This window comes from Salarias fasciatus, chromosome 4 (assembly GCF_902148845.1).
Source record: "Salarias fasciatus chromosome 4, fSalaFa1.1, whole genome shotgun sequence".
NCBI classification, from domain to species: Eukaryota; Metazoa; Chordata; class Actinopteri; order Blenniiformes; family Blenniidae; genus Salarias; species Salarias fasciatus.
Genome location: NC_043748.1, coordinates 21,777,070 through 21,803,075, shown reverse-complemented (window position 1 = coordinate 21,803,075; position 26,006 = coordinate 21,777,070). Strand labels below are relative to the sequence as shown.

The 26,006-nt window shown below is 46.6% G+C and overlaps 1 protein-coding gene across 1 annotated transcript; it reads right to left on the bottom strand.

The window, feature by feature from the left end:
• Window positions 1-193: 193 nt before the first annotated feature.
• On the bottom strand, window positions 194-13,049 carry gsg1l (gsg1-like). Its single transcript, XM_030089605.1, has 5 exons — window positions 12,697-13,049; window positions 5,119-5,166; window positions 2,864-3,016; window positions 830-941; window positions 194-606 (listed from the first exon to the last, which is right to left on the bottom strand). The coding sequence occupies exons 1-5, from the start codon at window positions 12,986-12,988 to the stop codon at window positions 216-218; spliced, it is 996 nt and encodes a 331-aa protein (XP_029945465.1). The 5' UTR covers window positions 12,989-13,049; the 3' UTR covers window positions 194-215.
• Window positions 13,050-26,006: the final 12,957 nt, after the last annotated feature.

Here is a 26,006-nt window from a genome sequence, read left to right as displayed (position 1 = left end):
GCACAGCTGTGCGGACTACGTCTACTTTAGACCCTCCAAGGTCTCAGTGTGTTTTCAGCCTCTGAATCTCAAATGCAGAGACCATTTCAGTCAGTTTGGTTTCCGTCTGGTGAGTCCGGCCTTCAGACTCGGTGTGGGCCGCTGTGCTTTTGTAGGAAACCCAGTGGGGGTCCAGACCCAGTGAGGCCACGCCTCCATCCAGACCCTCTGAAGACTCAGCACTGCTCCTCGCCCAGAGAGTCCGTGGTCTCTCCCAGGTGGATGGAGGCCGACGAACCTCGCATCTGCCCGCGACCCAGACCCGGTCCAGGTCCAGATCCGGGTCCGGGTCCAGGTCCCGGACCAGGGCCGGGGCCGGGCCCTCCCACCACGAGGCCGGCTCTGGCCCCGCTGTGGCCGGGGTAGACCTCCACGGTGCTGGAGATGGACTGCAGCGAGCGGTCCCTGAAGTAGTGGAAGGCCTCCTGGTCCAGGTAGCTGTGCTCCTCGCGGAGGCCCTGCTCGAACAGCTTCCGCTTGTGCCTGAACTCGATCACCGTCTTGGTGTAGGAGTTGAGGGTGGTGACGGAGGCGGCCATGCAGCAGGTGAAGGAGCCCCACGCCATGCTGACCACACACACACAGACACACACGGTCACAAAGTTCACAGCAAACATTCCTGTTTAACTTCATCTGGCTACAGTTACACCGATGTTCTCCAGGTATGAAGAGGAGAACAAACCATTTGAGATGTGTTTGATGCAAAAGACACGATCAAGGCTCAGTTTCATGCGGTCATGAGATGAAGTCATGAATGTTGTGGGAGATCCGGTGTGTGTGGTGAACTGACCAGAAGGACCAGCCGTAGTCCCAGCTGTGAGGCCTCCAGTCCTCAGGTCCCAGACTGACGGTGATCTGGAAGACCTGAGTGTACATCATGTGGGCCACCATACCCAGAAGACCTGCGACACACACACACACACACACACACACACACACACACACACACACACACACACACACACACACACACACACACACACACACACACACACGCGCGCGCGCGCGCCATGATACTGAGAGATGTTTATCATTATCATGACTGTACATGATTAAGTTGAAGATGCTCTGTTGTGAATGAGGTTCGCAGGCTACGCTCAGTCTTGTCTCCACGTCGTACAGATGGTCCCAGCAACTGTTTTGACCTTCGGGAAAATCAGCAGCAGATCATCAGATGTGATCATTTACAGAGAATCACCTCATCACCCCTCCATCACTACACATCCAATTATCATAATTAGTCATCAGGCACAATCAACTGATCTCATGACGCTCCATCAGTGACAGGCTGGGCTGCAATCACTCACTGTGAGAGTGTGTGTATGTGTGTGTGTTTCTAATTATAGTCCCTGTATTGGGCTCCACTCTTCAGGTTGAAACACCTGTGACATAAATTACAATCCTGCTGCATTAACAGGAAACTGTGTGTAATCAAACCAGAAAGGCAACAAAGTTTTCCCAAAACAGCTCAAACGAAGGGGAAATGAGTGGGAAACAGGAAGGATATGGGGAAGGAACTAGGAGGAAACAAGGAGGAAACAGAGGAAATGAAGACAGTGATGCAACAAGGAGGGAACAGGAAGGAAACAAGTGGGAAATGGAGAGGAAACAAGGAGGAAATAGGGTGCAAACAGGGAAGAACGCGGAGGAAACAGGAAGGAAGTGGGAAGGAATTGAGGAAACTGGAAGGAAACGAGGAAATATGGTGCAAACGGAGGAAACGAGGAGGAAACAGGGAGGAAATGAGTAGCAAACAGGGAGGAAACAATGAAGAAAAAGGAAGGAAATGAGGAGGAAACAGGGAGGAAACAAGGATCAAATGGGAAGGAAATGGGAGGGAATAACGAGGAAACTTGAAGGAAACAAGGAGGAAAAAGGAAGGAAACAAGAGGGAAATACAGAGGGAATAAGGAGGAAATGAGGAGGAAACAGGAAGGAAATGAGGAAACAGGGAGAAAACGGGGAGGAAACTGGAAAGAAATGAGAAGGAAACTGGAAGGACGTAGGGAGCTGAGGAGCAGACAGGCAGCGTGCAGAGCAGCAGATTCAGCTTCTTGTGTAAGAGGTTTAAGATGAGTTGGGAGAAAAGTCGCTGGCAGAAACTCAGCCAAAGCTTCCAGGGGATCACCTCTGACTCTGAACCACCTCGCAAATCCGCGCCAGGCTCCCCTCAGCTCCTTCCAAGTCTGAAATCTCTCTTGTAATGTTGTAAAACCGACAAAAACAAATCCGTGTGACTCCATCGTACACTAAGCAGCTGATTGATATCATTGTGCTTTCAGTACTGCAGCGAAACTGGTCTTCAACGAAGCTCGAACCATCCAGAACTAGAATGAACACTTCTAACCTGAAACTGAAACCAGTCTAAAACAAGTCTGGAACCATTTGAAGACTGCTCTGAATCTAAACCTGCCTGAAACCTTCTTTAAATAGAACTCAAAGACAACAAAACAAAATCAAGGTTCACTGAAACCGATCAAGTCAAAAAATCCAAAGAAAACCAAAAACCAAGCTCAATCTCGTATGTTTAAGATGAGTTGAAAACTATTCTTTGGTTGACTCAAGAAGTATCCTTAAGCCAGTCCAAAGCTATCCTGAAATACTCAAAAAAAACTAGCCGATAATTAATAAAAAGCTGACAAGAAACTTGCCTCAATACAGTCAGAGCACAAAACCAATCAAAACGGGAAAGAAATTATCCCAAAGCTGCAACAGAGCCTGAAGTCAAACCGGCCACTTGCTTAGTGAAGGTTCTAAACCAGTCTGGAAACATTCCAGGACCACCTTAAGCCCGAAGCGGGCCTGAGGCCGACCGGGTTCTCACCGGAGAGCACGGTGAAGACGGCGGCGAAGGCGTTGAGTTTGAGTCCGTCGATGACGTTGCTGGAGTGAAAAAGCTCCAGACACATGAGGCTGAATCCCACCACCAGCAGCAGGATGTAGAGCACCTCGGAGACCACCGACAGCCACAGCACGCCTGCACACACACACACACACACACACACACACACACACACACACACACACACACACACACACACACACACACACACACACACACACACACACACACACACACACACACACACACACACACACACACACACACACACACACACACACATTAGTAAGCAGCGTTGTGAGGTACTTGTGCAGGACAGTTTGGGCCAGTAGTTCTAGATTAGCTCAGAATCCCAGATTACGGACGTTGTAATCTCCATTCAGATATTCAGAGTTTTGTTGCACCGTTGGTCCGAACCTTTGATTTACTTCACATTAAACCTCAGTGAACAGCTAATTTAAACATTACAAGTTAACAGTGAAAGAATTCCTATTTGAATCTTGGTGGAGAAGCTGTGCGACGGTGTGTTCTGCTGGTTCTCCCTCCCGTCGGCGTGGAGACGTGGAGACGTGGACACGTGGACGTTTGGACACGTGGAGTCGTGGAGGTGACGGAGGAGCAGCTGTGCGCCATAAAACCACCGCGAATGTCTGAGGGACCCGAGGAGGCAGATTAACATTTCGTATCCTTGTGAGAGGAGCAAGGTCGGCGCTCTGCTTCCAGATGGCGTGAACAGATGAAACCGTCACCGTGAGCCTCCTGCCCGCCGTGAGAGACTGGCCACGCCCTCTCAGTCCCACATGTCCCCTTTGTTTTGGACACTCTTATTCCGTTAATTGCAGATTACTGCTGAAAAAACACAGAGCGTGTCTAAAGTTAGATCGTTATCAGCAGAGACTTTATAAACAGAGGAAGCGTCAGCCTGGAACAACCTGCAGCTGTTTCTCATCAGGAGCTGAGACGCCACTTTAATCTGAAGAGCAACTATAGAGCCTTATCACAACGCATAGTCCTCCCTCCATCATCCAGATTACAGCATCTTCCTCATTTAACATCCAGATTATAGAGCATCTTCCTTCCACTAAAAGATGAAAAATTACACAAGAGTGATTCTACCAGATAACTAATTCCTTCAGGGACTAGAAGCCTGAGAAGGAGCTGGTCACTGTAGGTTTGATGGATCTGTAGGAACTTGTGACAGTCTTGTAAAATTTGCTGGACCTGGGCTGTAAATGAGGATGTGAGCACGCGGCGAGCTGCTGATCTCTGTTCGGCGCCGATAACTTCCATCAATCAAAAGTGACAACTCGCAGGAAAAGACTGAGCTGCTTTCAAATCAATTAGGAGCCGTCGCTTTAACTTTGCTGCCTCTTCGATCAATTTAACGGCGGCGGGAGGATCAGGGAGGAGCTCCAGGACCAGGATGTGGATCCGCCTCAAAGGCCATCTGTGGTGTAAAGCAGGGACACAGCAACACCACTTTCTAAAGGACCAGTACGAGGATCAGCTGATACTACGTCACGATACGAGTGTTCATTCAGTAAAGATGATTGGAAAGTTCCTGCGTCTCTTTCTGTCTCTTTCTGCCTGGACGCCAAACTTCTCATTCTTACTACAAACCAGTTTCAACGCACTGCCGGCCGGCGAGCCGCTGCGTCCGCTCTGTGGCGAGAGGATAGAAAAAAGACGGATTGAACTGAGGAAGAACCAGCTGGTGAAACAACAGATGACTGAGTATGATAAGAGCGCCGGAGACCGCTGCTCCGTCACGACTGGACAACCCAGGACCAGCGTTCCCCCCGTCAAACTGTGGACAACTTGTGGATTTCATCATCTCCAATACACAACTCTGAGAATATTTTCACAGAAAAGATAAATCTGAAAATCTGTTCCAGACACTCAAGGGAAAATGTGGCAGAAATTCAGTGACACTTCAGAAAACCACCGTCTGCGAACACGTCAGTGTATCGTCTGTGACCCAGTAGTGTGATTACAGTGACTTCAACATGTTTTCTTAACAGTGTTTTTAGCAGGAGAGTTTCATTTTCAACCTCAGCTTTTCCACAGCCGGAATCAAAAGTAATCCCATTACTTCTTTATCTGAGGTCAAAGACGGGAAGCGAGCAGAGAGCGAGACGCCTCCCTCTCTATGATTTCTTATTTTCTCCTCAGTTCTCCCTCCACCCAGCGAACAGGTGGAGAGCGGCGGGGAGCGTCTAATGACCGTCATTACTCACCTCTCTCCGAGGCCGGGGCCAGATCAATGAAGCTCCGGCACTTCTCACCTGAGAGGGGGGGGGGGGGGGGGGGGGGGGGGGGGGGGGGGGGGGGGGGGGGGGGTGTTATCAGGAGGGAGGTGAAAATGAATTCAGAGGGTGGAGACAAAAAGAATAAAAGGGTCATTAGAGCCTCGGAGTGATTTGACCTTTTGATGCAGTAACTGAACCACCGCACGGGCTCAGGGAAGTCTGACTTTATTGAACTCAGCTGGAAGCACCGTTAACCAACAGCTGTGGTGACCGCAGTCTGAACGCTTCTGAAACCATCGTCTGAGAAAACACCAGAAACCTCCGTCTGTGAACACACCTCAAGCCTTCACATAAGAACACGTCTAACAACAATCACCTGTTAACACATGTGAAACCATTGTCTCTGAACAGTTAAAAAAAAAAAAAAAAACATTGTCCGGGATCAACCTGACACCATTAAGCAGATTTTTTTGTAACCACCACTCCAAAGTGATTCCAAAATTTTCCACTGATTTGATTCAGTTTAAGAACGGACTGACTCGAGGTCAGAAACATTCTTAAACTATTTTTAAAAAGATTCCATTTTTGGACAAAACAACTTTGAAAGATTAGTTGGAAACTGGTTTTAACTGGTTTTCGACTGGTCACTGAGTACTGGGTTTTGACTCCCTAGTTTTGAATTATTTTTGAGTATTTAATCTCTAGCTACGGTTTGTTTTAGACACCTTTTCAACTGATGATGTTTCTGCTTTAGATGCTTTCAGATTAGTTCCAGTCTGTTTGAACAGGTTTCAGATGAGAAAGCATCGAGTTAGAATTCAAGAAACCAACAGCTATTATCTCCTGGTAACATTAAAACAGGAGATTAGTGGGGAGAAATGTGTTCTTCAACACAGAGGGCTCATATTCACCTTCATTTATCAGAGGACACACACACAGATGATTTATATGATTCACAATAATGGAGCTCACTTCCTGCATTAATCACAGTTTATCCACAGCCCCGCCTGCAGAATACAGATGCGCTGGATGTTTGTGCTGCTGTGCAGCCGGCGGACTCATGGAGGGAACTTTGTTTGGGTGATTTCTCTTTCAGACATTCCTCGGAGCTCAGCAGCTCACAGATCAGCAGCGGCAATAAGTCAGGAAGCGCAGCGTCGCAGGCAGCGCCGCCCTGTCACCGAGCACCACCCTCCACTTCACCACTACACACCTCCATTAAACCAGATCTACAACTCTACTACACCTCCACTGCACCGTCACTCCACCTGCAGTCAGGTTCCCACCAGGTGAACTACGGGCTTTTATCTGATTCCATCAGAATTAAACAAACATTTCCTCCAGCAGAGAAAACGATTCGCCGTTTGACTGACAGCAGGGTTACTTTATGTTTCAGATCTCAGAGAAGTGTTATTTCCAAATAGAGAGGAAACACTTTATCAATCCATCCATCGTCTATAACAACTGATCCTGTGCAGGGCGAGCTGGAGCCGATCCCGGCTCAATACGGGAGAGGACAGAATCCGTCCTGGACAGGTCTGCAGTCCATCGCAGAGACAGATGATCACACGCTCACATTCATACCCAGGAGTAATATATAGAATTAACCTCACACACACGTTTATTGTCTCTGGAAGGAAACGCTCATACAGGGAGAACATGCAAACTCCAGTATTTGAACCCATGACCTTCTTGTTGTGAGGTGAGGGTGCATAGAATTCATATCCAGATGCTTCTGGAGAAAAAAAAATCACTTGAATTTTTGCCTCCTGCTTCAAGAGAAAGTCCGGTTTAGAAACTAGTTTGATCCTGGTTTAATAATCCTTCATTATGTGAAAAGTGGAGGTTAGAATTTCCTCCTTCCAGCTGCAGCAGAGTCTCTAGGCTCTGGAGCGCCCCCTACCAAGAGAGAGAAGAACCGCCCGCCTCACCTCCAGCCTCAATAGACACATCACACACATCAGCTGAGCTCTGGAAAGTCAGGAGGAAGACGTTACATTTCTGGGAACATTTCATTAATTAAAGACAGAGTTCGTAGCTCGCTCTCATTTGACGGCCTGCCGGCAGGTTTGTGGAAAATTGTCCAATCAGAGCGAAGCTCAGTCGGTGTGTGTCTCAACACAGCAGAGAGAGACCAGAGGTTCAACAGCAAATCTGCAAATTTAGCAAATTTTAATGAAAAACAAAATCAATGTAGTTTAAGATCAGGCCACAGGATACACATAAATATTTAATTCATTTATTCTTTCAATTCAACAGATGAGGCTCTGCAATCACTACACTGCTACTTCATCACCGTTAAAGCATGCAGACACCGCAACAGCACCACGGCAACACGACACCATCACTATACCATCACTACACCATCACTATACTGTCACTACACCATCACCACGCCAACACGACACCATCACTATACTGTCACTACACCGACACTACACCATCACCACACCAACATGACACCATCACTATACTGTCACTACACCATCACCACGCCAACACGACACCCACCCTGACTGCACCACCAATAACATCTCCATCACACCGTCACCTATTCCGAAAAACACTAAAGAACCCTTTTCTGGGAAAAACAGTAGGCCTGTTAGTATTTTGCCCATTTTGAGTAAAATTATGGAGAAGATAGTTTCTGATCAAATCACTCGATATTTTTGTAAAAATGGTTTGAATTCACCGCATCAACATAGGGCACGCCACAATGACTGCCTTAGCTCAGAGGACTGATGATTGGACGAATGATATTGATAAAGGGAAATTAATTGGGACTGTACGTATTGCCTGATCTGAGTGCAGCGTTTGACTTACTTGATCATGGTTTAATGTTGGCAAAGCTAAGTTGTTATGGTTTTAAAAACTCTGCAATTCTATGGATTAAAAGTTACCTTATTCATAGAGATTATACCGTATTGTTTAATGGTAGTTATTCTGAGACAAGGCCTCTCTCATGTGGAGTGCCACAAGGGAGTTGTCTAGGACCATTGTTATTTTCCATTTTAACAAATGATTTGCCTTTTATTTTGGAGCATGCCGCTCTTGTTCTATATGCAGATGATTCAACTATTTATGTGTCTGGTGACAATAATGTAGAGTTGAATACACGACTGAATAATGAATTAAAATTAGTAGAATATTGGATCAATGAAAATAAGTTGGTAATTGATGCTGAGAAATCTAAATGCACGGTCACAGGCTCGTCATATTGTTTAAAAGACTCTCCTGTTTGGCGTTTGTCTGTAGGATGCACAATCATTGAACAAGTCACTGAGGCCAAGCTGCTGGTGTGGCTGTGGACAGCCTGCTGACCTGGAACCAGCAAATAAAACAGATATTAAATAAAATGGGCAGAAGTATGGCAGCAGTTCGAAATTGTAGAAAATGTGTACCACACCAAATAAGGAAGATTTTGGTTGAATCAATAGTTTTGTGTCATTTAGATTATTGCTCTATTATTTGGTCAGCCACTACAGAAACTAATATGAATAAACTTCAAGTTGCACAAAATAAAGCAGCTCGGCTTGTCCTGAACTGTTCTTTCAGGACAAGCATTGAAGACATGTATGACCAGCTGGCGGGGCTGAGAGTGAAAAGTAGAATAAATTATTCTTGCACAAAATTTATTAGAAATATTATAATTACAAGAACACCAGAAATACTGTATAATAAGCTGACCTTTTTCATTGATGTGCATCAGCATTCTACCCGTCAAACAGTTGAGGGACGTTTTCTGTTCCCTGTCTGTCGATCCAGTCACATTCAGAGATCGGTGAACCACAGAGCGATGGCGGCCTGGAACCGTCTGCCGCAGTTTTTTGTTTCACAGATGCACACAACTCATTTTTGTAAACAAATGAGACTATTTTTATTCACTCGAGAATAACATATGGAACTGGTTATAGCTGGTTGTAACTGGTTGAGCTATTTCGTCTGTTTTTGATATTGTTTTTGTTATTTTTTGTTTTTGTTAATGTCGTCTTTGTTGAAGGTCGTGTTATTGTATCGTCAGTATGAACGTTGCCTGTACATCCTGTTGTTGACGTGATGCTAAGTGTTGGTGCAGAAATATTTTTGATGGAGTTTAGACCTCAGAAAGAAAAGCAACTGTTTTAACAGCAGCTAATGGGGATCTTAATAAAACAAACAAACAAACAAAAAAGACAGCAATAAAGTCAAAAGACATTACAGCTGTTCATATCTGTAGAACAGCCGTGACGCCTGTAGGGTCTTTTCCCCGTCTGCGTCCCTCTGAGGTGGAAAGTCTTCAAACTCTCTCAGCAGAGGATCAGCTAAACGGAGACTCTGGTGTTTCCTCATGCAGACATGTCTTTGTCAGGATCATTTAGGAACATTATTCCAGATTTTTAGAGCATTTGGTTTGGCCTTCATCTGGACAGCCACCCAGACATTTACCGAAAAGTGGAGAGACCTGCAGGTGGAGGAGGCTGAGCGACTTCACAGGTAATTTGTTGTTTCCGAGGTTGGAAAGTGAGAAAACGTTTCCTGACTGTGAGCGGCGGCTGATTACCACATGAATCCAAAATGTAATTAAAGAGCGAACCAGCTCATCTGTGACCTGACAACACACACACACACACACACACACACACACACACACACACACACACACACACACACCACCAGATATCTATTACACGCCTCCAAGATTACAAAAAAAAGGAAAAACAATCCCAGTTCCCGGTTCCCGGTGTGTCAGCTGCTAATAAAATGATTCACTGAAGAGATGCTTCAGGTGGCTTGAAAAGCCTTTTCCTCTATTTTTAGGTCACATTTCCAACTTTTCCCGTCCTGCTCTCCGTCACTCGGCCCCCTGAAGCTGTGCCGCCGGTTTAATCAGCGCTCGCTGCTGTTCGGGGGTTAATTACAGCTGGAATCGGAGAGAATGGTCGTGTGAAACAGCAGCTAGCTTAGCGTTAGCGCTCCTCTCTGTCTGAGGCCTCGTTTACGCCACAAAACGTCAAGCGAAAACCCATCAGATTCTGCAGTTTCACATTTGAAAACGATGTCAGTTGACACAGAAACAGAAGAAATGCTGACAAACGATTAGCATGTTGGACCGCGAGTGACACTTTCCACATGCGAAGAAACCAGCCCAGAACCAAGACAAAGAAATCCTGAAACAGGCCACAACTGGCCTCAAACTCAGAAACTAAACTAGTAAACTGAAGCAGGGTGGGCTGTGAGGATGTTACAGTGGTTCTCATCCGGCTGAGCTCCTTAGCCGCCTCGCTGCCAGCTCGTCGTGATGTAACGGCGGCAGGACGGTAAGCCTCCCGGGCCGGCCTCTCGTGACGGCGCTGTTTTAGTCAAACCTTCCCTCCGGCGGCGTTTTCCTCCGCAGAGACACGTGTCGTCTGCTGGATCTGCATCCGTCTCCACGTCCCCAAGCTGCGTCGTTCCTCCTCAAACTAATGACGGACAATAAAACGGCCGGCGCCAGGCTTTTCTCTCATTTTATTAGATTTCATTAACTTTATGAGGCAGTGGAGATTTAACTCTTTATCCGGCGACTCGACACTTTCTGTCAACGCAGACTCTTTTTTAGGTTTTCCTCTTGAAATTAAGGAAATGAAGGAATTGAGGAAGAAATATTAGTGCTGTTCATTCACATGTCACATTTCTATCGTCACATAACCAAAGTGCATTTCCTATTTAGAGCTGAAGCAGTTTAGCAGATTAAAGCAGTTTAATCTTAATATTATTAAGAACTGCGCTTGAACGTTGACACAGAAAGTTACTTTTACCGTAAATATTGTTTGACAGTAATATTCATACGTAAAATAGCCTAAAGCATATTTACAGAACTTTCTAACTAATTACAGACAAATTCCATGCAGCTTTTCAATTAGTTTTTCCGCTATTTCTAGAGAGGTTTCAGGCTCATTTTAGATTTTAGAACACTTTTGGGATGCTTTATGAGTGTTTTTAACCATGTCTGAGCTCTTTTTTGTAACTCCAGACTTTTTTGCATTAGTACAGTATTTATATTAATGCAGACGACTTTTAGAACTGATCATTCGTGACTCTATCCCAGTTTTAGACAGTGCTGAGTCGGTGTTTACGCCGGTTTTGAACTGAGACGTTTTTTTCTGGCTTTCGTTTCAAAAAAGTCTCACGTTTAAATGATAAGATGCTGAAAACTCACAGTCTGCAGAGTAGTGGTAAGCTGAGAGACTTCAGGGAAAACAGAGTAAAATGATCGACTCATCTGAATGGAATTCTCATCACATGAACAGCAACAGAAAGATGATCCACACTTTCAAAACTTCTCTTCCAAACGGAGAAATGCAGCACCATGATCTTCCTGACTGAGGAACAGCTCTATCATCCAAACTGAAAATAGTTTAAAATAACTAAATTCAGGCTGATGCTGGTCAAACATACTAACAGTCTCGGTTTATGTCTAAATATGGTCCAAAAGTGTAACATCAGGCCTAAATCTGCCTGAATCAACTCCAAGATCTGGATTTACCAGTCAGATATCAGGTTTGCCAGGTGTGTCAGGTGTATCAGGTGCATCAGGTGGATGAGGTGTGTTAGTTCGTCAAATGTATCAGGTGTATCAAGTGCAGTATCAGGTGTATCAGGAGTCAGGTTTTCCAGGTGTATCGTGTGTCAGGTGTGCCAGGTTTTCCAGGTTTGTCAGGTGTTTGGTGTGTCAGGTATCAGGTGTATCAGGTGTTTCAGGTGTGTCAGGTGTGTCAGGTATGTGAGGTTTGCCAGGTATCAGGTGTGTCAGGTATCAGGTGTATCAGCTGTTTCAGGTATGTCAGATATCAGGTGTGTCAGGTGTGTTAGTTGGCAGGTGTATCAGGTGCATCAGGTGTGTCAGGTGGATGAGGTGCGTTAGTTCGTCAGATGTATCAGGTGTGTCAGGTGTATCAAGTGCAGTATTAGGTGTATCAGGAATCAGGTTTTCCAGGTGTATCGTGTATCAGGTGTGCCAGGTTTTCCAGGTTTGTCAGGTGTTTGGTGTGTCAGGTATCAGGTGTGTCAGGTATGTGAGGTTTGCCAGATATCAGGTGTGTCAGGTGTGTGAGGTTTGCCAGGTATCAGGTGTTTCAGGTGTGTCAGGTATGTGAGGTTTGCCAGGTATCAGGTGTGTCAGGTATCAGGTGTATCAGCTGTTTCAGGTATGCCAGATATCAGGTGTGTCAGCTGTGTGAGGTTCGCCAGGTATCAGGTGTGTCAGGTGTGTGAGGTTTACCTGGTATCAGGTGTGTCAGATAGCAGGTGTATCAGGTGTGTCAGGTGTGTCAGGTGTGTGAGGTTCGCCAGGTATCAGGTGTGTCAGGTGTGTGAGGTTTACCTGGTATCAGGTGTGTCAGATAGCAGGTGTATCAGGTGTGTCAGGTGTGTCAGGTGTGTGAGGTTCGCCAGGTATCAGGTGTGTCAGGTGTGTGAGGTTTACCTGGTATCAGGTGTGTCAGGTGTGTCAGGTGTGTGAGGTTCGCCAGGTATCAGGTGTGTCAGGTGTATCACCGGTGTGTGTCAGGTGTGAGCTGTGGGGGTCTGGTGGTCTGGCGAGCCCACCTGCCTCGTGGATGTTCTCCTCACAGGAGTACCAGATGCCGGTGTGGAAGCGGCGGAAGAGGAAGCGGTCGTCGCCGGTCTCCCAGCTGTAGTGCACCTTGCTCTGGTCCGTCTCGTTCACGCCGTAGTCGATGCAGTTGTGCGAGCGCTGCTTGCTGCAGGTGGGCTTTGGAACGCGCTGCGTCCCCTCGCACCAGTACGTGGTGATGAAGGCCGTGGTGGAGAAGAAGAGCGCCACCAGGTTCAGGGCCACCGACAGCAGCGCACGGCACTTCCTCGTAGTCTTCATCATTCCAGAGGAAGTTCATCCAGGAGCAGAGGAAGAGGAGGGGGAGTGGAGGAGGAGGAGGAGGAGGAAGAGGAGTGAAGGAGGAGGAGAGGAAGAGGAGAGGAAGGGGAGTGAAGGACAAGAAAAGGAGGAGAGAAAGGGAAGAGGAGGAAGGACGACAATGAGAGAAGGAGGAGAAGTGAAGTTATAGAAGAGGAAAGGGGGAAAGCGGTGGAGATGAGGAGCTGCTGGAGGAGTGAAGGAGGAGAGGAAAAAAGGAGGACAGATACAGGTGAAGATGATGAGGAGGGTGGAGGAGGAAGAGGAGAGGTAGAGGGAAAAAGTGAGGGAAAAGAAGAGGTGATGGCCAGAGGAGGAGGAGGAGGAGGAGGAGGAGGAGGAGGAGGAGGAGCAGGTGGTCAGAGATGAAGGAGGAGGAGAAGAGGAGGCATGGGGCTCCGGGCGCGCACGGAGGAATTACGCGCCTCTTCTCTCCGGTTCGTCCCCGCGCAGCTCCGAGGTGAAGTCCGGTTCCGGTTCGACAGAGAGCCGCGAGGCGTCCGGACCATGTGAGTCCATCCAGACGCTCCGGCAGCGCGAGACTGAGCTGCTCCTCCGAGAGAGAGAGAGCAGGAGGAGGAGGAGGGAGGGAGTCTCTCTCTCTCTCCCCATCCCTCTCTCTCTCTCTCTCTCTCTCTCTCTCTCTCTCTCTCTCTCTCTCTCTCTCTCTCTCTCTCTCTCTCTCTCTCTCTCTCTCTCTCTCTCTCTCTGTGCGTCAGTCGGACACTTCTTAGAAATAAAACCGCTCACAGCAGCTGGAAATAAGGAAGCGACTCCTTCAAGTGTTTTCAGCTCTGTTATCATCATTTCGCTGCAGGAATTAGAAACGTCCGCCGCTTAGATAAAATTAAAGACGCTGACTTGGCTGAGGGGAAGTTCCGTCTAGATTTAATACAATTGCGCAACATTGATCGATTGTGATCATTGAATGCTAGTTTTTATTGGTAAAATGCGCAGCGCGATCGACAGATCTTTGTGCAAAATCATCATTTGCAAGTCGAACAAAAGTGTTTTACAGAAACATTTTGATGAAATGATCAGTTCAAGAAATAAACGAAAAAAATATATCTAAGTTCTTCCCTCAATTATCATCTATCAAGTTCACAAAAACCATGAGAAAAGTTTGTAATTAGAGTAAATATTAAACACGTGACCTGAAATGAGTCCAAAGTGAATCTGAACCACTTCAGAATGAATCCAGAACGAGAAATCAGGCAGTGAGAAGGTCATGGGTTCAAATCCCAGTCCGGCCTTACTGCATGAAGTTTCCTTGAAGTGTGTGTGTGTGTGTGTGTGTGTGTGTGTGTGTGTGTGTGTGTGTGTGTGTGTGTGTGTGTGTGTGTGTGTGTGTGTGTGTGTGTGTGTGTGTGTGTGTGTGTGTGTGTGTCTGTCTCTGCATATTTGTTCTAATGTGTGTGAAACAAGTCCAAAACAGGCCAAAGTCTAAATTTAAACCCAAAGGTAATGAAAAACAAATTGTCAAAATCATGAAACCAGCTAGTGTAAAGATCTGAAGTCCACTTCTGAAGCAGTCTGGAGGTTCCTGCATGTGACCATGTAGCCTGAACCCTGAGACGAGGCGAGTTCGGGGTCACGACATTCGCTTTTATTCACAGAAGAAGAAGAAGAAGAAGAAGAAGAATCCGCTGCATGAGCATGAAGGAAGTGACCGACCCTCGGTATCGATCTGCAGCCAAGAGCTCACATGTGCAGGCATGAAAATCAGCTGTGACACACACACACACACACACACACACTCATCCATCAGCACTCACTTTACAGCCCCCGCCTCAGAATCGATACACTGCCTGCTGTGTGTGTGTGTGTGTGTGTGTGTGTGTGTGTGTGAGATGTATGGACACTCCGGTGTGATTCAAAGTGACAGAGCAGCTCAGCAGAGTCAATGAAAGCGGCAGAAAGCGGCGCCCTGATGAATGTGTGATACTGCTGTTAAATTTATTCCCATTCGAACGGCGAACAGCTGAACTCGGAAAATAACTGCAGGAAGACACAAAGCAAACTGCAAAGGCACAACGCAACCATAAACAGACATGAAGGAAGTTCGGCTACAGTCTCGAAACACACAAAAAACACCTAAAACTTTCAACTAGATCTGTGAGTTTTTTAAACCCATCATATCAGGATATTTCCCTGTGCTCAGGCTTTGGAGACATGAGGTGAGAGTGATGGAGTTTTAGTGAGTCCTGCTGAATCACGAGGACACAGAGCGAGATAATAAGCCGGTGGAAGGCGTCACCTGCTGCAGACTCACACCTGGACTTCATTCGGTCTGCCACCGTGTGCCGAAACAACGCGGAGGAAAAACATCAGTGCGCAGGGAAAATAACTCCTGAATCAATTCCACGCTCGGCAGAATTCACCTGCTCCTGGTTTCGTTATGAGTCTGCAGGACGGGGGTGGGGGCTTTATTTGGGTCAGTAAATGACATTTATGTTAATTCTCTGTGGTGGATCACCGACGCCGGACACAGTCGCAGTAGCAGAAAAGCAGACGGACTCGGTCGACGTCGCTCAATCTGCTGAAATGGAACATTTTCAGGAGGAACCAGCAGAGATTTAGAGCCAAGAGTTCAGCAGAAAGCCGAGAACGTGATCAGGAGTAGCGAACAAGCCAAACACCAGGGGGCGACACTGCTGCCTCACACATGAGCAATGCATCGTGGGAAGTTCTATGCTCACATTTAGCAACTGAAAATTGGAACCAAATCAGAGTCATTGTCTCGTATAACTCCAGGCAATCACAGCAACACCAGGACTGTAAAAACCCCAAAGAACGGACATTCAGTCACATAAAACAGAAATCTGCTGCAGAACATAGAAGCCACACCCAATCAAACAGGAGAGTACTTGAAGCAACACCGGCCAGAGCCACATGAACACCAGACGTCCCATGTCCTCATGCCACCGATGTCTCAGACCTCAGTTGTCATGGAAACATGACTCTCCACAACTCATCAGGGTAACCTGAGGTGAAAAAGGAAACAAGCATGTTTCTTCACACTTCGCAGGAGATGGATGTTAGTGGGAGGAAGATGCTCTATCATGTGGATGTCAGAGGAGGAAGATGCTCTATAACCTGGACATGAGCTGAAGTCACATAAGTTTGTTCCTGGTTTATTTTTTGGTGTCAAATCTAAATTTATAACCAGGTTGGGGATTTCTGCTAGAGAACATCTTTATTTGAGGCTTTTACATTGCGCCAAGCCCTTTGAGTTACTGTTGTGCTGCAGACAGTTGGGCTCTTCTTCTTCTGCCCCCTGGTGGTCAGGGTGGGGATGGGGGTTGGTCACGTGCAGCTTTAAGGTTGTAAAGGTTGTGGTAAATCCTCCCAATGACCTGCCACAGACTCCTTTAAGCTGCAGAGGAGCTGAATGCATGAATCCATCTGTCTGACTGGCTCTGTGTGTGTGTGTGTGTGTGTGTGTGTGTGTGTGTGTGTGTGTGTGTGTGTGTGTGTGTTTGTCAGCTCATCCCTCCTTTTCTCTGATTTCCCTCCGGTACGGGGCTGACCTGCAGCTCGTTCTTCCCTCAGCTGAACCTCTGTCCTAATCTGAAGCCAGTCCGTCTGCAGCAGCGTCACCGTTTCTAAAAAATGACTCCAAAACTTCAAAAATCATCTAAAACTATTCACTGACTGACTGATCCCTGAAGTTCCTACAGAACCTTTAAAACCTGAGTGACTACAGACCGTGTGGCTCAGGGTAACAAGGCTGTTTTACACTTTGAGGTTCTGAAGTTATTTCCACAGTTTTATCAAAGTCTTGCTCCACCGACCAATGTTCAACTGGTCGTCCCAGTATAAAATCAAGTCATACTGAAGTGATGCAGAGCAGCTGTCTCACTCCGTCCTACACACAAAGGTTCCTGTTTTCCAAAACTGTTGGCTTATATGTAATTAGACTAAACTCCTGTTTATTGGAGGAGCTTCATTACCTAATCCAGAATGCAGACTATAGAGCATCTTCTTCCCAGTGGCTGATGTAACTGGTGAACATCCAGACGATGAAGCGTCTTCCTCCCATTGACTGACGTCCGTTGATAAGGTGATGTGTGGTAGCAGCATTCGGCTGTGGTTTCACAGGCCTCCCTCAGACAGGGGGACAGGCCCATGCCTGTATTACAAACCAAAAGAGTCATAATTTAATTTCACACCTGCTCCAGGATATCTTTCACGGGGTGCGACGAGCCATTTTTCAGATGAAGACAGCACCTGCTGCCCCGTCTCGTCTGGACTCGCTCTAACTTGGCTCATCTATTCTCTGAAAACCCCTGAAGGTCTGATCTAATCTCTGTCTTTAGAGCGTCATGTCAGAGGAGACGCACAAAAAGAACAGCAGTCAGAGAGCAGGGAGCCTGGAGGCGCCGTCATGTTCCCGACAAAGTCTTTCTCACAAACACAGATCAGACTCAAAACTCTGAAGAGCTAAACACATTTCAAACCACGATGGAACTAATGTGGAGAAGAAACCAATGAAAACATGTTGAAAACTACATTCATAACCAGTCTGACATTATTGTCATTTACCTTCACAGAATAGTATTACACCTGTTGAAAGCCACTCAAAAACTAGAGTATAACGCGGCAGGTTGATGGGTTAGTCCACTGTATTTGATTAGCTGGTTGATTATTCAACTGGTTGTTCAAGGGCTTGTTCAACTGATTGGTTGGTTGCTTCGTTGATTGGTTGCTTGGTTGCTTGACTGGTTGGTTTTCTGACTGGTCAGTCAGTTGATTGGTCAGTTGATCCGTTAGTTGGTTGATTGATTGGTTGTTTGGTTAGTTGGTTCCTCAACTGGTTGGTCGGTTGGTCATTTGTCGGTCAGTCGGTCGGTCGCTCCATCAATTGGTTGGTTGGTTTGTTGGTTGGTTGCCTGGTTGGCAGGTCAGTCGCTCGGTCCCTTGGTCAGTCGCTTAGGTCAGTCGCTTAGGTCAGCTGATTGACTGCTCAATTGCTTGGTTGGTTGGTCATTTCCTTGATTGGTTGGTTGCTCGATGGGTCGGTCGGTTGGTCGGTCGGTCGGTCAGTCTGTAGGCCGGTCATTTGGTTGGTTGGTTGGTTGTTTGGCTAGTTGGTTGCTTGATTGGTTGATTTTTTTTTTTTGGTTGGTCAATCTGTCAGTTGATTGATTGGTTTGTTGGTTGCTCGATTGTTCAGTCAGTCGGTTGGTTGGTTGGTTAGTTGGCTGATTGACAGGTCAGTCGCTCGCTCGCTTGGTCAGTCGCTTAAGTTAGTTGGTCGATTGCTTTATTGGTTGGTTTTTCGGCTGGTCGGTTGATCAATCGGTTGGTTGGTGGTTGTTGGACTGTCCAGCCCAGACACTGCAGCTTTAATAATGACTAATTCACCATTCATCTCCACTCAGCTGATGAACCAACAGCTTTCTTCCAACCGGACCTGATCTGAGTCCAAACAGATTTGATCCAGAACAAAACTCTGAACAGACACTGAAAAGTGTAGGATTTTTATTGTACTATTATTGTGACGGTGACACATTTTCCCTCAATCATTGCTCCTCAGAGAAGCTTCTCTTAAAGCAACTTTTTATTTCATCGCCTAGCCTGACTCTGCCCGCCCTATATATATGAGGAATGAAGAAATAAGAGGCTGTGAGGTCAGGGCAGCGGGACTGCCGCTGTAAATCTGCCGTCGCCTCTCGGTGCTCACACAGAGTGGGCCGTTACAGTCGAGGTGAGTCTGATTGATGGTCGCAGGGAGAGCGAGAACGTGACGGACGGTCTGCGGAGTTCAAGGCGCCGCACCATCCCACACAACCCTGCAAGGCTGGTCACACCGAACACCGCCGGTGTTTCAGGCGGGAGAGCAGATCGTCCTTCAAACCTGTGACCGAATCAGAGGGACTCTCCAACATGCTTCGAATGATGGTCCAACAGTTTGCACCGTTTCTTTACAAAAACACACACTTCACATTAAAAAAATCCAACATGAAGTCCAAAGCTCCTATAAAACCATTTACTGTGGAGTCCTGAATCAGCCAAAGACAAGACAAACTTCCAGTCCAAAGCTGCCTCAATAGGAATCCAAACTGGATTTAACTAACTCTAAACCAGTAAGGAAATAGTTTAAAACCAGGTTTTAAAAGAAAAGCTAGCACCAGAACCAAATCAACTCATTGTGCCGAAAGAAAACTTTGAAGTCTAACATCAGATCTCCAAGCTGATCGACGAGTCGACGTCTTGTCGGCTCCTGAATCTCTGCAGTCCGTCATCAGACGCAAACCTTCCTCTTCCGGCAGCGAAGACGTCGAGAACACAGATTAGCTTCAGGATTAGCTATCGATCAGCCCAGGCCACATCCTCTCTTCTGTCTTTTCTCCTCCAGAGAGACAAGACGGACGCTCTGCCCTCCAATCACAGGCCGTCCAATCGGAGGCCTCGCTCCGGCTCTGTGGTGGCTGATAATAATGGAAGGCTGTGATTGAAATTGACCAATCGGCTGTCGGACAGTGTCGCCACGGAGACGAGCCAGTGTTTAGCTGCCGATGGCTGAAGGAGATCTCCAGTGTCGACGCCGTCGCCGTCTGCTCCTCAGGATTGTCCCTCTCTCATTTAGATGTTGGTCCAGGAGCCAAGCTGCTCCATCTGATCTTCAGGGGTAAAATAACAGAATCGTAACCTTTAAAGACAAATATTCTCCTCGTCCGATTGGAAAAACAAACCAACACATTGAGAAAACTTTTGATTTTGTCACTTTTTTAACCGTCCTCCTGACGCTTTCTGGTGCGAAATGAAGTGAAATGCCAAGAAAGCCATGTCCTCCATTTGTCTCTTTGTAACAGCTACACCCTCACAGAGTAGCTTTAATGCTAATGCTGTCTCATAATGGTGGAGGTGTCTTTCGCTGCTGCTCCTCTGATCCCTCGGCTCAGGTCTCAGTGTGGTCTGATGTCGTCTGCTCTCCTGAAAGATTCATTCAGCGTCTTCCTCGTTAGTTTTACTCTCAGAAATGTCATCTTGGAGGCCGGACTGGAGCGCCTGATGGGCTGGCTTTGGCACTCGGGCCTTATGTTTGATATAACTGGCCTAAAGAGAGCCGCTGATCAGAGTAAAAATACTGCAAGACCACTTTAAAACCATGTCCTGACCAGTCCTGAAGTGGTCAAAAATCAATTCACGTTCAGATCTAGGGTCAAAATGCAAATTTGACTGAGTTCAGTCTAAAGCAGGATTTTAAATATTTCAGAAAGTATGAAAAGTCTGGAAAAAAGGTCTGAACTGTTTCAAAACAGCTTCTGACGGGCTCTCCCTCAGTCTGTGAATAAAGCATGGAGTGACGGAGCCGACAGATGTGCAGACTCCTGCTGTTGCTGCTGAGTGAAGCCGCTCGCTGCTCCGCTTCCTCGCTTCTTTCATTACAAAGTCAAATACGAGAGGAAGCGCGGCTCTCTGTCTGCCGCAGATCGGCCGGCCGGATAACGAGCTTTCCCTCCACCTTCCTGACAGGTGACGGACGTCCCGGCGAGGGGGGCGAGGCGTCGACCCCCCCGCCGCCCCTCCGGGAGCTAATGGCCTCTGTGGATCTCAGCCGAGGCTCAAAGGATCAGAAATGAACCCAGACTTCAGAAGGAGAACAGTTTTAACATACTTCCTGTTTCTGAGTGAAGTCTAAAGTCAGGGCAAATGTTCCCCACCGGGTGACCACTTCCTGAAGTAATGACGTCCACCAGGGAGATCTGGCAATAAGAGGGAAAAGAAAAGAAAGAAAACAATTAGATTAATTAACATGAAATCAGAGGATTAATTCTGCAGTAAACTGTTTTCTACTCACTGTAAAAATACATCAACTTTAATTCAACGCTCTGCCCTTCTCAGAACTTCCTCTGAGCAGCTCGATGCCCAGCTGAAGTTCATCACATCTTAACTGACTGCAGGCAGCAGCTCAGACAGAGACGAGTTAACCAATCAGAAGCTTCCTTTTCCAATGTCTCTGCAAACTAATGTCCTGGATCCAGAAGCCGCTCTCTAATTCCTTCTTCCATCAATTAATCACTCAGTTAGGCTCTCTGTTCACTCAGTCAGACTTGATTTTGGCCCCACATTGACAGAAACACACACACACACACACACACACACGTGTGAACACACTCCACCTGCTGCTCTCTGAAGTCTTTTCTTTATTTCTCTTTTGTCGATGTCTCCACAGAGTTAAACAATGATCCACTGGATTGAACGTCCTCGAGCCCAAACACACACACACACACACACACACACACACACACACACACACACACACACACACACACACACACACACACAGAGTTGTCCTTCACCGTCAGGACAACAAACTGGACTGAAGTGATTGTGTGATTGTTTGAGCTCGGCGTCCCTGAGCCTCCTGAGCATCCTTCAAATTCACCTTCGGAAGACAACAACAACTAATTAAATCAATCAGAGCTCACATGTCAGGTGGACGTGTGACACACACATCTATACACACACACACACACACACACACACACACACACACACACACGCACACACACACGGACACACAATGCTACTGAAGACTCAGTGAACTCAGATGTTGCTGCAGCTTTATTTTCGGGTCCTGATTTCAGTCGGGTTAGGTCTTGATTTAGCTCATGATTCGTTCATCAGGAGAATTTGGACTCGTCTTGGACTGACCCTGAATGGTGTATTTCATCTCTCCCATATGGAGAACGTCACCCAGCGTCTTCACAGATCATAGCCGGGTTGAAGGTTGAAAGGTCAACGCTCTCCTTCATGCTACCGTAAATCAGCAGGTGAGCGTTTGATTTGTGTTCTGTCGGCTCCCTGCTGCTGCGCCACCTGGAGAGAATCAGCTGAAGGATGCTGTAAGTGTTCAAGTTGAATCGTGAATAGTTCATATCATGATTGAAATGAGGTTGAATGTTGAAGTTGCCAAAGAGATCCAGTAACCAAAGACACTGAAAAGAGCGAAGGAAGACTGATGATATAGCAGAGTACATACATGTCAAACAAACCCAGGGTTTCTGATGAAATGTGGATAGAGGGGCTGCATTTAAGATCTCCACAACTTGGATATGATTTCAGAAAATGCATTCTGAGCTCAGACAATAACGACAATAGTTTTTTATTTGGAGGCTCCTTTCTGGGAACCCAAGGACGGCAAACAAAGAGTAAACCACAAAACACATCGGCCACAGATTTATTTTGGTCCATATTCAGTCAGTTAAATCAGCTCTACAGTTTGTTTGATGACATTTAGTTTGATGAGATTTGGATGATTATTACGTAGTTTTGGACCACCTCAGGCTCGTGGTAAAGTGGTTTTACTGTAATGTTGGACTCAGTCGAGGTGTTCTTTGTTTATTACCGTTTTAAACTGATCAGATTAACGGACTAGATTCATTTATTAATTTTCAGACAATCTGTGGCCTCACTGTGAGCTGAGGGTGTGTGTGTGTGTGTGTGTGTGTGTGTGTGTGTGTGTGTGTGTGTGTGTGAGGCCTGCAGCTCTTCTAAGGGGGTTCACAAACATCTCCCAGACATTGGTAATGAAACACCTCTGACTGCCTGCTGAAGCACACACACACACACACACACACACACACACACACACACACACACACACAGTTTCAGCTGCAGTTGGAGCATCTGGAGTCAGCGATGACACAGGTGGTGGAGTGCGACACCAACCACCTGGAACTCTGTTAGCATCCTTTTTATCAATGATCTGTGTGTGTGTGTGTGTGTGTGTGTGTGTGTGTGTATGTGTGTGTGTGTGTGTGTGTGTGTGTGTGTGTGTGTGTGTGTGTGTGTGTGTACTTGTACAGCTATATGTTGTGAGGACCTTTTGTGAGGACTATGGGTTTTTAACCGTACAAGTGAGGACAATTTGTGGAAAGTGAGGACATTTTTGCCGGTCTTCACTATTCGACACACCTTTTTGGCCTTTTTGAGGGTTAAGACTTGATTTTTGGTTTGGGGTTACAGTTGGGTTTAGGTTAGGTTTAGGGTATGGGTTAGGGTTAGGGTTAGGCATTAATTTGTGATGGTTAGGGTGTTAGGGTTAGGGTTAGGGCTAGGAAATGCATTATGTCAATGAATGTCCTCACAACATATAGCTGTACAAACGTGTGTGTGTGTGTGTGTGTGTGTTTCTGTGGAGGCTGTTTATTAAAACACCTGTTGGGTTAACCTGTTTGTCTCTCATGACAATGTGTGTCTCCCTCATCACGGAGCGTCCCTCCTGTGGAGGAAGAGGAGCAGGAGGAAGGCTAGGAGGCATCCTCAACTCCCTCTAGGTGACTGGTTTGTCTATTTCCAGATTGTTTGTGACACAACTTTCTCATGTTTTCTCCTGAAGGCGAGTAAAGCACCAGAACATCAGAACTGACTACAGTCTGCCGAGTTTTCCACTTGTTTCTGCTCAAAACTCTCCTCCGTCTGCTGATCTAAATGTTGAGGGGCTTCAGGACTCGGCTGGACGCCACTGTGTTTCATTAGTGAGACAAAAACGTTGGTTTTAATCAAACTCTTCTTTGTGTCTGTGCTGTCTGCAGAAGCTTTTTATATTGAAATGATGAAAATGTAGAAACCTAAAAAAGCAATAGGACCCAGGAATGATCCCTGAGGAACTCCAAACTGGTATTCAGGCGTCTTGCTGCTCCTGTGAATCTGATGAAGGTTTTCATGGTGACTTCCTGCAGGCAGACTGAAGAAAGTTCTAAGAACACAAGAGAGGAGACATGAGGAGGTCCATGAGGTGATGTTTAATACATTTGTTTAACTGAAAATTAAGCAGAACTACTGGATCTGCTCTGTCTGTGAGGATTTAACCTTTTAATAACTGTTGGAGAGTGTATTTGTGGAAGTGGGTAGATGTGGTGGGCTCAGCCTCGGGGACGTTTCATTCATGATTTGTTTAGGCGAGATGTTGCTGAAGGTAACGCTGAGTGTCTGCTGTCGGCGCTCACTTTGTCCTGATTCACTCTCCTGTTTAAAGCTGAAGGTCAGACTGTAATTGACCTGCCAGGGACTCGCTGGGGGTGATTTAAGACGGGCGGCGGAGAGAGTGAATGAAACACAAGCGAACAAGCAGAAAATACTTTCAGGTGCTCAAGCCAAACAACAACTATCCTATTTTAGGCCACTATACTATTTTAGGCCTCGCTGTCAGAGAACGACTCATTTGAGATGGATTGTGGATTTGTTGAGTTCTCTATGCAGTGATTAGATGGAGCCTTTACCTCAGATGTGATACCATAGAGTCGATCAAACATATCGGAGCAGATCGGTCACAGAGTTGAGGCTGAAAATGATCAGAAGGTGTAACAGAAAATATCTAATGATGAAGGTCATGAATAAAACTTGTTGGGGGTCAGTTCAGCAAATGTATCCCAGCAATTCCACCCTAAAACACTGCAAAAAACACATGAACAGAAACAACATTTTGTATTTTAGATTAATCTATAAGCGAAATCTCATTCTGGTCAAAACAGAAACTTGGTATTCCATATGAACTCATGCTGTATCAATCATCCAGCGCTCACGTTTTTCTCCACACTGGAACCTTCAGCAGAGCCGATCTGAGGCGTCTGTCAGTCGGAGGTAAAGCTGAGAGAAAGTGAGGCTGCAGAGGGAAGGTGGAGCTGTGAGCCGGATCACAGGTGGAGGTCCTGTGGGAGGCCCGGAGAGAAAAGCTCCCCTTCAGAGCCTGCAGGCCTGGATTTGGTGATAGTCCAAACTGAGCCGGTCCACGGTGTAATGAGGAGACAAAACCCACCGAGGGATCAGCGCGAGCCCTTCAGTCACATACTAACAAGACAGCTGAGCTAATTGGTGAAAATGTATTCTGGAGCCGTTTATTTCAATCCAGCTAAAAAACAAAAAGCTGAGACGATAGTTTTGGCTTCTGGTTTGTTTCTTTATGATTGTTTCTGTTTTCATGGGACGTGTCTGACTGCTCGGCTAAACTGGTAAACGTGGCCGGTTCGCTCTGGGAATATGAGCCAGTTTATTCATGTGCAAAGTGTAGAAAATGACGGCAGAATGCGGCACTGCTAGCTAGCTGCGCTAAGGCTAACGTGACATTTCTTAACAAAACCACCTCCATGTTTTCTCCATCAACCGTCTCCTTCAGGTGTGAAGTCTGAGGACTCTTCTGCGGTATGTCGCCGATTAATTTTTGAAAACCTTCCCTGGGCTCAGCATCCTGGACGGCCCTGAACTCTGCAGCAGAGTGAGGGAACTGTAGGGTCACCTCTGGGTCTTTATACGTTCCGGCGGTTAAACTCTCCATAGAGACTCGGTGTCACGGTAACTTTCTCCTCACCTGCTCCTTTCAGGACAGGAAGTCAGGAGGTTTAAAAACGAGCCTCTGACCAGCAGCTGACCGGGAAACATCCTGAACCGAGTCCAGAGACAGGAGAGGACGTTCAGGTCAGGGTGGAACGACAGAGGAGGCAGTTCCACAAGACAAAAAACATGATGGAGCGATTCTGCCCTGGAAAGGAGTTGGAAACTGCCTCAGTATCAGACGGAGGTGTTAAATTATGAAGACTCATTTATGAATCGTGATTCCAGTCCATCACAGCTGATGTGAGGATTCAGCCACAGATTCACACACATCGGATATTTAACAGTCCACCTTTGCTTCACACCAAACTCAAGCCAGCAACCTAAATATGCGTCTGTACATCGTTCCTGTGAACTCCAGAAATAAACACGGAAACATTTGGATGTTCTTCATCTCTCGGGACCTTCAGGCTCCACCGGTGGGCCGCGGGCCACGCTTTGGGAACCGGAGCTCCAGGAAGTCTGTTTGTGTTTGAACTTTTCTCTGCTCTGTCGTCTGCTGCCAAACACAACAGATGTAAAGTACCTGCTACACACACACACACACACACACACACACACACACACACACACACACACACACACAAACACACACACACACACACACACACAGAACCACATGTGTCTGACATTGGAAAGC

Bases quoted from the DNA above. Each gene is read 5' to 3' on its own strand.
- gsg1l (XM_030089605.1), bottom strand. From the start codon at position 12,988: ATGATGAAGACTACGAGGAAGTGCCGTGCGCTGCTGTCGGTGGCCCTG. The intron at 3,017-5,118 runs GTGAGTAATGAC...GTGTGTGTGCAG, and splicing joins GGCCCCGGCCTCGGAGAGAG to GCGTGCTGTGGCTGTCGGTG. The intron at 607-829 runs GTCAGTTCACCA...GTGTGTGGTCAG, and splicing joins GACTACGGCTGGTCCTTCTG to CATGGCGTGGGGCTCCTTCA.